This window comes from Hydra vulgaris, chromosome 01 (genome assembly GCF_038396675.1).
Source record: "Hydra vulgaris chromosome 01, alternate assembly HydraT2T_AEP".
Taxonomy (NCBI): Eukaryota; Metazoa; Cnidaria; class Hydrozoa; order Anthoathecata; family Hydridae; genus Hydra; species Hydra vulgaris.
In genome coordinates, this window is record NC_088920.1 from 42,677,501 (window position 1) to 42,693,288 (window position 15,788).

General features: G+C 26.7%; 1 protein-coding gene across 2 annotated transcripts in view; it reads right to left on the reverse strand.

Moving 5' to 3' along the window:
- Positions 1 to 11,354, reverse strand: part of LOC100199450 (BAG family molecular chaperone regulator 1) — a 16,438-nt gene extending 5,084 nt beyond the window's left edge. Inside the window, exons 1-4 of one of the 2 annotated variants that reach the window (XM_065788229.1) lie at positions 11,095 to 11,354; positions 10,281 to 10,397; positions 7,074 to 7,156; positions 2,023 to 2,136 (exon numbers count right to left, since the gene is read on the reverse strand). In XM_065788229.1, coding sequence (XP_065644301.1) covers positions 2,023 to 2,136; positions 7,074 to 7,156; positions 10,281 to 10,397; positions 11,095 to 11,131 — 351 coding nt within the window. In that variant the 5' untranslated portion in view covers positions 11,132 to 11,354. The remainder of the gene's footprint in view (positions 1 to 2,022; positions 2,137 to 7,073; positions 7,157 to 10,280; positions 10,398 to 11,094) is intronic. The other variant, XM_065788228.1, reaches the window with a different exon arrangement.
- Between the last annotated feature and the right edge of the window lie 4,434 nt (positions 11,355 to 15,788).

Sequence of the window (15,788 nt, forward strand, 5' to 3'; positions counted from 1 at the left end):
TGCTCCTGCAGGCAACCTCTAACCATTATCACATTGTCGTAACATTGCTTTTCTTCCTCTTTGCTACAAATACTATAATGGGCACTGCTCTAAAGAGCTAGTGTCTCTTGTGTCATCTACTAAAATTCATTCTTGTGTTACTTGTCATTCAATCAAGTCTCATCCTTTTTCTGTGACTGTTCTTAAGTGCTCCAAAAACTCTTATTCCTCTAGTTTTTTTCCTCAAACATTAGTTCTTTGGAATTCATTTCCTTCATCTATCTTGATTCACATAATTTTCAATCTTTTAAGTCATATGTTAATCGTTATCTTGCTCTACAATCTTTATCTTTTCTCTTCCAGTTACTTCCAACTCTAATAGTGGTTGCTTGCAACCTTGTTGAAAGATGTTAAAAAGAATATATATATATATATATATATATATATATATATATATATATATATATATATATATATATATATATATATATATTAACGCCACGGGATACATTTGATGTAAAATAAAGCTCTTTATTAACTCTTTGGGGAAGTATGGATAAAAATTTATACCTCCCAACACTGATGCTCTTGACGACCACATTAAATAACTAGATAATAATACTAGATATAGAACTAGAACTTCGTGGCTCTCATGTGGAAAAGAGGCTGCTAATGGTTAGATGAATATTTGATGAATAAACTAATCCACATGAGTCTGATACAGTTATTTCAATATTTTTTAGTAAGCTGTAAAAAAACAATACGTATTGTACCATATATACCTTTATATATACATATATATTTATATATACATATTGTCTATCTTTTAAAGTTATGAATAAAAAAATAATTGATTGCATAACTTTAAAAAATATTAAACACTTTGGTAGTCGTTGCCCAAACGGCTATTTAGTGGAAGAATATAAAAAGCTGTCAAACCTTTGTTTTGAATTAAATAATGATCAATACTTTATATCTTCTTATTGTAAAATTGCAAACTTCTATAAAAAAAACTGGTTATGACTTAAAATTTTTTTTCTTTATTAAGTTTCTATTAAGTTTTTATTAAATATTTTTCCAGACCATCCGCAGCTTAAAAACCTCACCCTGTTATTTAAATTTGAAAAAAAGAAATGTTGGATGTTAAATCTTTTTTCTTATTAAAAATAAAAGTTGTCTTTTTAATGTGTTGAATGAGTAGACTTAATTATTTACCTAAGCACATTAATGACTTAAGTTTCTCTATCTTGACATACACGCAAAAAATTTCTACCACTGTTTTGATGTTTATTGCAATTTTAGGCTTTTTAAAAACTCTCTCCCTTTTATTTGTTATAGTATATTGTATCTCAATATATCAACAATAGAGCTTTAAAAATGTTTGAATTTGTGTTTTAGAAAATTGTAAAAGATTGAAGAAAGTTAATATGCAAGCGACTGGATTTGAACACTCGCGTTGTACTTTCGAAGCATAGCAAGCTAACTACTTCGGTCACTAAGACACACTAAACTGCCAATTTTTAACACTGTTTAAAAAAAAAGACGAAATATAACTTTATAAAACAACAAATAAATGCTTTAAATCAAAAGTAAAGAGATTTTGCTGTGATCCAATTTTTAAATAAAAGTAAAATTTTATAAAAGTAAAAAAATCTATAGAACTTCAAAAATGTTTTTATTTTTTATTTTAAAAATCGAAATTTGAAAAAAAAAGTGGAAGATCAAGGCATTTCACTTTTTAAATGACTTTTTATAACAGCAAATAAATACTATAAATCAAAATTAAGGAAATATTGTTGCAATTCAAGTAAAAGTAAAACTGTAAAACTTGATTTGTTTTAACATTACATAATTTGAAGTTTGCATAAGTTAGATATTTGCATACACTTTCGTTCACGTTTTCTGATACAAGAAGTGCTGCTACTCTTTTTTGCCATTTATTCTGGTGGCTGCTGTAACTTCTATTTTAAACACTCACGAATGGGTAACGGCAGCATTAAATTCAATACTGAAATATTATCATAGGATAAAAAATTATCTTACTTTTTCTAAACTATCTATTTCTTGTTTAATATCTTCAAGTTTCTTTAGGTATTCAGTAGCGGTTTCGTTTGTTTTTCTTATTGTTCTTAGTGCTTCTTCTTCTGCTAAGTCAACCTAAGAAGATTATAAACTATAGTTTCAAAACATTTTAATTATATATTCATGCTATTACAGAATAGTTGTATACATCAGTGACATTGAACAGTGGATATCAATAGTTTTATAACAACTTATTTAACTAGCGTAGAATCATGATGAACTGTTTGGATCAAATCAAACAAAACCATATGTATTCTAAAAATAATACTTACATTTCAAGAATGATGTCTTTGACTACTTGAAGAAAAGATTCTTTTTAAGATGAGAAAGTTATGAAAATATGTTGTTTTTTTTAAAAAAAAAACAATAATAGTAACAGTAATAATAATAACAACAATAACAATAGTAATAGTAACAACAACAACAAAAAGTAAAAGTAATGATAGCATTAATAATAGTAATAACTAGAGCTATCCGGATCCGTAATAAAACCCGTATTACAATTACTTTATGGTTGTTATTATTATGGTCCATTTCACACCTACCACTTATTTCAATAGAATTTAGAAAAGGGTAGATAATAAAATGGTAGATAATAAAATGGTAGATAGTAAAATGGTAGATAATAATGATCTTGGTATCAACGTTATGATTAACATTAAATAAAAAAGGTATGCGCTTGGTAAACTTTTTTTAACAACCTCATTATCTATCCCACCCATTAAATGGGTCATAATAGCCCTGATCCACACCTCATACTTATTCTTTAAATTTTTAGTTTCAATAACTTACACAAAATTGTAAACAGTAATGCTCTTAGCTTGATTGGAGATCTTTATTGACGTTATTCTCTAGCATTGCTTAAGTGTTATAAGCGCATGGCATTGTAAAGTGGATATATTAAAATTTGGCTAAATTGATTATTTTGGCTTCTATAACATTGAAATTTCACTTTCATTGTCTATTTTATTGCTTTTTTTAACTTTATGTTTTGAAACTTCATTCTGTTCTTTTACTGAAGCCATCTTTATGTTATTTGATATGGCAACAAAATTTAATTACAAAAAAAAAAATACTGTTAGCTATATCTAGGCCATATTTTGAAAATGCGGAAAATAATAATATATTTTGCCTTACATTTTTTTTAACTTTCCATTGAGCTAATTAGTTAATTTGAAACTTTCTTCAATTTTTGCATAGTTAATGACTAAAAAGGTTGAAAAATAGATATATCTCAAAAAGTATATATTTAGACTTGTTTTTACAAAAAACCTTTTAAAGAATCATAAAAACAGTAAGCCTTAAATTTATATATATATAAATCAAATTAATTTGAAATATATAAATGATATAGAGTTAAATATATAACAAAATAAAATATATGCATTTTTGTAACAAATTTCAAAAAAAAATTAAAAATTAAAAAAAAATGCAACACACAACATTTGTCAACATTTGTTTATCTTAGTAAATAATTAATATTGAAGACATCACAATTTTTGCTATGAAGGTACTTTTCAAACTCAGTTATAACCGCCAGCATCTACAGGACAAAGAACCATCTTATTGAAAAGGGGGAGGGGGACAGCTTATTTTTTTTAAACATCTTCGCGCCCACCAAGGCTGCAAGCAACCACTATAAGAGTTGAAAGTTACTGGAAGAGAAAAGATGAAGATTGTAGAGCAAGATAACAATTGACTGACAACTTAATAGATTTCAAACTATATGAATCAGGAAAGCAAGATGAAGGAAGTGAATTCCAAAGAACTGATGTTCGAGGAAAAAAACTAGAGGAATAAGAGTTTTTGGAGCATTTAGGAACAGTCACAGATAAAGGATGAGACCTAACTGAATGACGAGTAACACGAGAATGAATTTTAGTAGATGGCACAAGAGACGCTAGCTCTTTAGAGCAATGCCCATTATAGTATTTATAGAAAAGAGTAAGAGAAGTAACATTACGATGATGTGATAATGACTGGAGGTTGGCTGCAAGAGCAGGTCTAACTATGTTTACAATACATTTTTGCACCTTGTCTAAAAGAGAAAGGACATCATTAGAAGATCTGCCCCAGATATGGCAACTGTATTCCACACAAGGCCAGATTTGAGATTTATAGAGAACTTAAAATGTTTATAATTTTTTTTTGGATGAGAGCGTTGATTAAACATGTATTAAAATAATAACATAGTGACATTGACAAAAATTACTTTATTATAATATCGTTTTTTCAATGGGATAAATCTTTAATATAAAGCCAACTACAAAATCTTATTCAAAGAGCAAAATTATTAACAACACAAAGATTTAGTGATTTAAAAAAATTTTATTATAGTAATACTAAATGTTGACTTGGCTTTTATGATTAATAGCAGTTCTGTAGAGTTATGAAACTAACTATAATCATTTTTAACAATAGATACCAATGGAAAGATAAGCTTTGCTGTCTATCAACACAAATAATTACAACAATAATATGACTACAATTGTGCAAAGAAATAGAACATAGCAAATAATTGTAGGTTAAAATTACATTACACTTAATATTATCAGAATAAAGTGTCTTCTAAATAATTATGAAATCTAGACAACAGAACCTAGATATACAACAGTAAGACTTCTTGTGACTAAATGCTATCACATCTCTACTTAATACACCACTTGGCTGGCAAGGTTACTCTACAGCCAGCTAGCATAACAGTCTAGCTCTACATACTATGCAAGTCACTTGTTTGGATAGTTCAAAAGACTCGCTCTATACGCACTGCAAGTCACAACACTTGCTTCGCTAGTTTCCTTTTTAAAATCAGTTTAACAGCAGGCAAGGAACAGAAATTGGGTTTCCAGTAACAAAGTTAGCTTTTTTAAGCTTTTTTGTAATAAATAATGTGTTTAATGGTAAAACAATAATCATTAATAAATTAAGTATATTTAAAAATAAAAAATAGTTTGTCTATCATTTATAAAATTATTTAAAAGTTATATCATTTTGTAGATCTAACGCTTGGAATTTTATATTTAATTTTTGGAACAATATTAGTATTTATAAAAAATCTTTTCGCAACAGGCAGTATTTGCTTAAAGTTGCTACTAAAAAGAATGACTTTCTTTCCAAATGGAAAGTTGTTGTTAATTTTAATACATAGCTATTATGCAGCATGCTACTTAATTACCTGTTATATAGGTACTACATAGCTACTACATAGCCCATAACATAGCTACCAAATAGCTACATATGGCCCATAACATAGCTACCAAATTAACATGTAGTCTGCTACATGCATTTATATAAAATATAATATTCAATATTTTAAATCAATTTTAATAAAATATATTAGGCTAACTTTAGTAATATAAAACTAAAACTAAATTAAAAAATTACTCAAAAGGAAAAAAAAATAATTTAAATATATTACCTGATTTTTGCAATATCAAATAAGAAGTTGTGAATGTTAAAACAATTTAATTTGACATCAGTTAAATTAAATGTCTGGGAGAATAACTAATAATCGTCACTAAACAGTAACTAAGTAAAGTTACCATCAGTAACTAAGCATTTTAAATTAGACTTTACATATATAACCGATTACACACTTGAAGATTCTTTTTTAGCCAATTACAATTGTTTGAATAACTAATTGTAAGAAACATGTTCAAAAAGCCTAAAAACTACTTAAAAACAACGTTAAACATTAAATTGAACAATTTGAGTTTAGCTTTCTCATCTTGTGATCTTAGTGTTGATGGTTATTTAATTCGTAAAGACTCCAATAGTCACATGCTTGGCCTGGGTATTTACAATCGTTAGAACTCACCCATTTTTTGGGACACTTTTACCTTTCTCAATCTACGATAATCTACAAAATGATTCGGATTGATCCAGACAATTCGAATCATTTACCTTTTCTACTCAACTTATGTCTTGTTTCTGATCCTAGTCAGTGCTCAGTTTCTCAATATTCACCCTTAGGTGCTTCTGATCACAGCTTGATCTCTCTGAAACTATTATCTCACTCTTCTTCATCATCAGAATTCATCGGACCTCTTACAACTACCTTAAAACTGACTGGGACTCATTCCGTGATTTTCTTTGTGATGGCCCTTGGGTAGAAAACTTTCTTCTTCCTGCTGACAAATGTGCTTATTATATAACTTCTTGGCATGGAATCTTTTATTCGTTCTAGATGACTCCAAGTCAAGTCTCACTCTTCTTTATTGTTTTACTCTCATTGTGCTGCTGCGATTTCCAATTATAACCATTACTTCCATGTTTATGGTCAAAACAATTCTCTTATTTTCTTCTAGCTTATTTACGTCTAGTGAAGCATGTCCATTTATCAAGGTTTAAGGGAGAATGTTAAAGAAGATTGCAATGAAGTTAAGACTGCCCTGACAATTGCTTTCTCTGCTGTGTATTTTGTATATAGTTACTATATTGTACCTGACCATTATATTACTTATTATACTCTTGAGTGTTCAGAAAATGTATATATATATATTCAGTGGAAATAATTAGGGGCCAATCATAAAGTACGTACGCAGTAAAAATACTGTTTAGGACCCCCTACCCATGTACACACATAATGCTTTCAACAATCCTCCTCGCCCCCTGTATATATATCCATTATTTATCAAAATAATGCATACGTATGCAGTTACACACCTTCAACACATAAGTTTTTCAAAACATTAAAAACAAAAAACTTTTAATTAATTCAGTGCTTGTTACATAAAATATTCTTGATTTTTAAAACTCGTGTTAAAAAGAAAAGAAATAGTGTTTTAGGAGAGATATAGAATGAGAGATAGTCAAACCGTGTAAATACTCTCTATCATTCCTTCCATAAAGTATGTACGCAGGTATGGGGAGGATCCACCTCCCCCATACCTGCATACATACTTTATGGAAGACTCCTTATAGAGTGACACAAAAACAAAAAATACATACTTATTACATTACAAAAAATACATACTTATTACAGTTTAAATAAAAATTGAAAAAAAAACAACCTTTTTTCCAATAACCATGATTTTGCTTTTTGTGCAAACTTTTAACTCATTTAAAGTTGCAGTTAATGGAGTCAATGTCTTTCCTAAATAAATAGAAATGCATATATATATATATATATATATATATATATATATATATATATATATATATATATATATATACATACATATATATATATATATATATATATATATATATATATATATATATATATATATATATATATATATATATATATATATATATATATATATATATACATATATATATACATATATATATATATAAATCAGGGATGCGGAGTCTCAAAAGGACTCCGGCTTTATATCTCTACTTTTTCCAAGTCTGTAGTGTCCAGAAGCTCTAAACATGTTTGTTGACTTATGAACTGCTATAAGAAAAAATCTCATGAGATTTAATGACTTGAAACTTATTATTTTTAAGCCTGGAGTCCTGTAGTCCTGGAGTCCTTGCCACCTATTATACTTAAGGACTCTGGGCTCATTAAATGATTGTTCCTCTAACCTAAAAGTCTTAACTTTTTTCCTATTTGTAGTCCATAAACTTATTTATATTTTTAGAGCTCCTGGATACCAAAAACTAGGATAAAGTAATCTTTTTGTGACTTTCAAATCCAGAGTCCTTTTTGGGACTCCGCATCCCATGATGTCTTTTGTTGAATGTTTTTTTTTTCTCCATCGTTTTGATTATGAAAAGTAATGGATTAAGATTTTCCAAGAATATTCAACATTTGAAAGAAACTTAATTTTTTTTTATTTACTTTACTTACAATCAAATTTTCACTAAAGTTAAACTTTACTGAGTTTAAAAATTTTTTAATTATTAATGAGTTAATTAATAAAAATGAGTATGCTAGTTACTTTTATATTATTCTTTCTATAAAATTTATTCGGAATAAAACCTGTTTGTTAAAATTTTTTCCTCATTGTGATATAGTGTTATAAGCCTAAACTTTTGTTATAATTCTTAACTTTTGATTTTAGGACTTTAATAATAATATAGCAGTTAATAAAATTATGTGACTATTTAAGCATGACTATTAAATCATGTGACTATGATCCAAATTGATAATAAAATACTATGATAATTGGTACAAACAATAGCATAACATAAAAAGCATAGCTTCCCAGGTCAAAATTTTCCAATTAGATATTTAATATAATAGCATTGATCATATTTTAGAAAATATGACCAATACTATTGTATTAATTTTTAATTGTCATACTTGTTAAACTAAAAGTTGTTTAAAATAGGTTGTTACAATGAAAGTTTTCCTGAAACAGCTTTAAAGTTAATTTAAGTTAATAATTTAAAAATTTTAAGGTAAATTAATTTTTTAAAGATCATTTTTAGATACAGATTTACTTAGTCTAAAACTTTCAAATATAGCCCAAGAAAATTCAAGCCAAGTATTTAGGTTACCTTTGACTCATTTAATCAAAGTATAATGTGAAATCATTATTTTCCCTAAAAAATACCAGTTTTGTTCCGATTAACTATTGAGGAAATGCTGCTCTCTTTTTTATAAGAAATGGCATTATTGATAAAAAATTTAGAAAAATGAAAAATTTTCAAATGTAAGCAAATTTTAAAAAGTTTTTTACTTCTTTCCCAATTAAAATTATAAATTTTAATTGATTTTAATTTCCTATCAACATGACTTTTGATTACAAGTTTCCATCTTTTTTAAGGTACAAACCTCTAATATTAATGTTTTTTTTTCTTATTGGGTAATCTTATTTTCTAGCAAGGATTGAATTAAAGTGACTTTTTACAAAAACAATCTTAAACATTTTTTGTTTAAATTGTTGTTACAGCCCTTTCTTAACTTTACTCTGAAACAAATCTTTGACAAACAAATTTTTTATTTTTTATTTTTGTCATATATGTGTTTGAATTTGAATGTGTTTAATGTATAAAGGGAATATAAAATAAAACATCCAAAGGAGGCTATATTGACTGTGGGTTTGGATTGGTGCAGCAATCGTTTTTTTGATTAATCTTTGTTTTTATTCTTTTTCAGAAAAGCTGTATGGAAATAAGTAAGCAAAAAAAGGAAGCTATTACTACTGATCTATATAACAGATTTTAATTGATGACTGACTATGTGTGTATATATATACACACACATAGTCAGTGTATGTACTGAAGCCCCTAGCAGCTATTTCAGTGTAATGCCATGTTATATTAACATGCATTCATAGTTTATATAACATCTCTAACATATATATATATATATATATATATATATATATATATATATATATATATATATATATATATATATATATATATATATTAGTAGAAAATCACTTAACTAAATTTTTTTATATAACAAACGAAATGGAAAAATTTAGTTAAGTGATTTTCTACTAATATATAATTGCTCTGTTCTTTTAAGAACATTGAGCACTCTATTGTGTAGAATACTTTTTAAAGTTGTTTATATATATATATATATATATATATATATATATATATATATATATATATATATATATATATATATATATATATATATATATATATATATATATATATATATATTAGTAGAAAATCACTTAACTAAATTTTTTTATATAACAAACGAAATGGAAAAATTTAGTTAAGTGATTTTCTACTAATATATAATTGCTCTGTTCTTTTAAGAACATTGAGCACTCTATTGTGTAGAATACTTTTTAAAGTTGTTTATATATATATATATATATATATATATATATATATATATATATATATATATATATATATATATATATATATATATTATATATGGAGTCTTTTGTTTTAAAAATAAAATTATATTTTAAAAATAAAATGCAAATTTTATATTTTTCAAATTTTAACTTTAATTCACAGCTCTGTCATTTTTTAATGACAGCTTTATAGAAATCTGTTAAAACCAATACGCATGTAAAACTATGGCCATTTAAGTTATTGTTTTTACTTTCTTTGTCCTCTCAATTTGTAATCTTGAAATTACAACTTAACGTTTAAATGTATGACCTTGAGTTTGTATATGCAGTCTTGGTCTAGCAACATTTGGTCTTGGACAAGCCTTTATTAACAACTCTGGTTTGAGAAACAATGAACCTTTTTAAAATTTTAAGTAAAAAAATATGACTAATAGATTTTTATATAATATAATTTATACTCTTTTTATAAAAAAAGTAAATACTTGTTACCCTTGCATACAAGTTTTTGCCTGTTAACTGGAACCTTGCATTTATCTTCAATTACTTCAGCTAGTTCTTTTAGTGTTGGAGAATTTGAAGAAAGTTCTACTATAAATTTAATGGAGCCTAAAAAGTAATAATAACATACAGATTAAAATACAATAAAAAGTTTATTCTTTTTTGTTTAATACCTAACTTTTATTTTAAAATCTAGGAAATAAATTGTTTTTCAATTACATTTACAATCTTAAATGAAATGAAGAAAAAATTTATTGTAGGGGACGAATTACCTTACAGAATTATTATAAAAAAACTCTTTTTTCTAAAGTTTCACAATATAATATTTTTTGTTCAAGGCATTTTACCTTATAGATTTTTACTCAAAAGTAAGAAAAAAAATTTGATATTATAAAATTTGATATTAAAAATTGAACCTCAAAATTAGTACAAATTTTTAATACCTAATGCATTGTTAATTAATTTGTGGTTTATTACACAAAGTCATAATTTTACTAATTTTAAAAAATCAATGAGACAACCTATGAAATAAGGAAAAATATAAGTTAACTTGCATCTTCCTTTATGCACATAGATTCCTAACAATAACTATTGTTCACATAATGTCTAAAAAGAGAAAAAACAAATGACTTTGACGAAACCTTTGCTAAGGAAGGAAATTATAATAAAAAATTTGGTTAATTATATAAATTTTAAGTGATCGGTGAAAGGACAGTTTACGTTAATTATAACTTAATTATTACAGATCGTTTAAGAATATTTTAAACATTTAAAAAAGTGTAATAGCCGAAACAAATCTACATACCATGCGATATATAAAACTTCTGCATTTCTTTAGCCATAATTTAATAGGTCACTTAGCACTTATAGTTATGTGAAAAATAAAATATGTGTTAAAACTTTTTTTTCCTTTTAAGGGTGATGAGTAAAAATTGAATTTTTGAGTTATTAAAATATGGAGTCGCTTTTTATATAAATATATGCACAAGTCATATTTGATTGATACAAGTTTCCATTTATCCTTAAGTTAGATGGTAACATAAAGTCCGCAAAACTCGTAAACAAACGAATTTGTAACCCGTCAAAGTCCTTCCTTTAATCATCGGAAAACCAAAAAAAACTTCTAAAAATTGTAGAGTTGAAAATTTCCGGGATATTCTGCTCAAAATTTCCGGAAATTTTCCAAAATTTTTTATTTCGATAAACTTAAATAGTTTTATAAAATTCATTTTTTTGTTTCAAAAATATGCGTTTTATCATCGTAGTACTTGGGTATTCTTTAAGTATTTCAACTAAAAATATAAAATAATAAAGACTTACAAGCGAAAAATATCATTCTTTTATTCAAATTTTTTATAGTCAAGTTTATCAATTTAAGAATCGCGCATTTTTTTGAAAAATCAATAAAACGCTCAAGTTGTTACATAATACTTTTATGTAAATACTTTTGTGAAACAAGGAAAAGTAGATAATTTACAAGTTAGCATTTGAGCTTGTGTTTAAAATATTTACTAGCATATAATTGTGTATAACATATTTACTGACATATAACTAGCTTTTACTTCTCTCAACTTCGATGTAAAATATTCACAAAAAAACAAAGAATAAAATATTTTTGAGATTAACAGATTAATAGATTTTATTGTGTATTATTCATGTATTTTAAAGAAACAAAGTTTTTTCATGTGTAAAGATTGCATATAAAACTTTAAAAAAAATAGAAATATTTTTATGTATAAAGATTGCATTCAAAACATTTTTATGAAAGCTACATGTTATAAATGCATTAGCTGTGTAAGATTATAATAATTTATGCATTAGCTGTGTTAGATTATAATAATTTATACGTTAGCTGTGTTAGATTATAATAATTTATGCGTTAGCTGTGTTAGATTATAATAATCTATACGTTAGCTGTGTTAGATTATAATAATTTATTTAAAAATGTTACTCATAGTTACAATAAAAAGCTCAAAAAAATACCAAAAAAAATGTTTTTCAGAGGGGCTTTCTAAAATTTTTATAATCTGCTTCACATTTTACGATAAAACTGTCCATAACAACTGCCTAATTAAGACATAAAATTTTACCCATTAGTTATAAAAAACTTATCTTTTTTGGAAAATTTCCCGAGTTAAAAATTTCCGGGAGATTTTCATCCCTAAAAAATAGTGACTGTTTTGGTTTGGGAAAAATTTTAAAGTGCTTCTTATTGTATTGCAAGTACAAAAAATGATTGGAAATAATTTAAAAAGTTTTTATGCTACTAAAAGTGTGTATACTTGATGGGTTTCTGCAATAAAGCAAAACTTTTAACTAAAAAAAAAGTTTTTGACTATAATAATGATTTTGAAAAGCAGTTGTAGGTTGTAAATATCTTGATGTTTAAGTTTGTTAAAAATTGAAGAAAAAAGTTGAAATATCAGTTAAACGAGGAACACAAAATAAAGAAATAATGGAAGAAAAACGAGATAACATAAAGCATAATATAACATATAACATAGTGTCTATGCATATAGGCCAAGCCTATTCTTTGAATTGTTATTTAATTCATTGTCATACGATATATTGATGCTGCAGGCGGCTAGGTTTGTAAGATACTGAAGGGTTTAATCATAAAAAAATGTAGCTTATTTGGCGAACTTCTTCAGGTCATTAATTTTCTTTTCGTTGATATCTATTTTTCAAGATGGGCATGTGATTACAGTTGGGAGCGAAGATCAAGTTGTTTTTAATAGAGAACAGTAAAACCTGATTTAATTGATTTAAGAATCATTTTAGCATACTGATTTGATGGGTAAACTTTGTCAACTTTATGCACAACACGTTTGATGCATCCAAAATCTCAAGTGATATGAGTGACCCCTAACTAGGAAGTAGCGATAAACAGTTTTGAATATCTCTCTATTACAAAGTATTATTATGCCCCGAAGGGCTATTACTTAAAAGTATTAGATGCAAGGGACTTCTGTTTGTGGTAAATATACATTTTAGCTTTTTTTGTGTTACTCAATGTTATTTACACAAAATACAAACTTTACTGCAATAAGCCGCCGTGCAATTTCACTTGATGGGTTTCTGCAATAAATGAAAATTTCAAGACATAGTACAACCAATTGAAAGACTTATTAGTTCACGTGTTTCTGCATAAGAAGGTGTGACTAAAGTTGGTTCTTCATAACCTATAATGATATCGTTTTTGAAAAAAATGTCTCTAGAAAGGTTTCTGAAATAAACGAGTAAAATACAGCATAAATAATTATGGCATAAAGTACTCATTGAAGGGCTTGAACCCCAATTAAATTTTTTTTTTTAACACAGGCTAGGATTTTAGGACATTAATTTAATTTAGTTAAAAATTAACCAAGGTTTTTAATGAGCGCAATTTTTTATTGTTAACTACGAATTATATTTAGTAAACAAGATATAGCGGAGGAATAATTTTGTATATAAGTAAAAGGTTATTTCAAGGCGTATCATTATTTTGAATCAAAGTGTATAATCTTTAGTAGAGTATGGCTGTGTCAAATGTAATAACTCGTGCTTGTTTACGTTACAAATTTAAACTTAGTACCAAAGTTGCAGAAGCTTGTTGTAAGATATGCGCTTCTTTTGGGAAATGTGATGTAGCTAAACGGAAGAGTTAGAAATGGTTTAAAAAATTAGCCTCTGGAAAATTGAATCTGGAAGATGAACTTTGCTATGGAAGATCATCAATCATTAACAACGACGGCAATAGTGCGTGATTTAAGTCAGACAAACCAAGCTCTTTTCTTAAGAATCAATGTTAGTGATGAAATTATTTTCATACATTTGCAAATACAATGGAAATCAAGCAAATGGCTATCACATGAATTGCGTGAAACAAGCAAGTTACAATGCCACTTGCTGGATGTAAGGACAGGATGTTATCGTTGATGAAAAATGGGTTATTTACTGTAACAATAAGCGTTCATATATTTGGTTATCAAGTAATGACCCCTTTCCGTTGGCAATTAAACCAAGCATTCATCAACAATAGGTTATGCTGTATGGAGGAAGCAGGTATTGTTGGCTTTTAGTTTCTATAAAAGTTTTCTAAAAAAACGAGATCTTGTGTCTAAATGGGAAAAAGTATTACTTGCTGAAGGTGATTATTTTTTGAATAAATGATAGAAATCAAATTCCCGTTTTTGTGTTACTTAACCTTATGTTTCCCTCAAAACCGAACAAATTTTTTTGGTTGCTTAGTAGAATATTTTTACTTACATTTTAAAAATGTTGATTTCAAAATGCTGTTCAAAATGCGGAAAAAAATAATGTTTTTTAAAATACTATTGTTTTTTGGGCATTATTTAAAGTCTAATAAAAGAATGAACTTTTTAAGTTAAATGAAAATAATTCCCACACGATACTACCACGGTACACCACGATACTACCACGATACTACCAACTTTGTTTTACTTTTTACACTAATCAAAAGAAACATAAAAAATCCAGAAGTTAGTTATCTTAAACACCAAAAAATGCTGGATCAATCTCTACGGGTGGTAGACATTATAATACAAATATTTATATCTATTTTTTAACCCGTCACTTGCAGGACTTGATGAAGTTTAAATCTGCCTCTGAATCTAAATTGTGTTAGTGATTTTATTCTTTATTTCTCAAACTGCTTTTTTTGTTTTAATGATCTGAGGTTTTCTCAGCTCACCTGAAAACCATTTTGTTGGTTTGTTTGTCTTGTTTAATTTATTATCAATCAATTTTTTGGAAAAACCAAAATACTTGCAAAATCAAACAAATTAATGTGGTTGCTGTTTTTGTCATACAAAACACTGTGTAATGTCAAATATCCGGTTGTTTAATTTAAAACATTTACTGTAATTAATATATTTATTTACTGTATGCTTATTGTATGCCAAATGATTTTTCTCTGAGAATTCTTTATTGAATACGACGTAAATAAAATTTTTGAGTGATAGGAATAGTGTCAAAAAATGAATTTCAGAATAGTGTCGAATATATTAAAAAGGCCTAATGTCGCCAAAATAAAGGAATAATGTCGCAAACGAATTTAATGAATAGTGTCGAAAACAAAACAAAAAAGGAATAGTATCAAAAATGAATTTAAAGAATAGTGCCGAAAACAAAAAAAAGGAATAGTGTCGCAAATAGAAAAAACGCAATAGTGTCGCAAATAGTTAATTTCAGCTATTGCTTACTCGTTTTGCTTATTTTTAAAGAATACGGCTTTTACAGTAAAAGAAAAAAAGAAGAAAAAAACAAAGAATAATGTAAGAAAAGATTGCTACCAAACCCTCAGTTGATGTAGCGGCACTCCTTTGCAGCAGTAGGTTATAAGATAGTTGGTGTATGTACTGAAGTCCCCCGGCAGCAGGCTATTTCAGTATGAAATTAGACAGTTATTATTATTTTATTATTTTTGTTACTAACCATTAAGCTCCTTTAGGACATTATTCCTTCTTTTCTATTTTCGACACTATTCATTAAATTCAT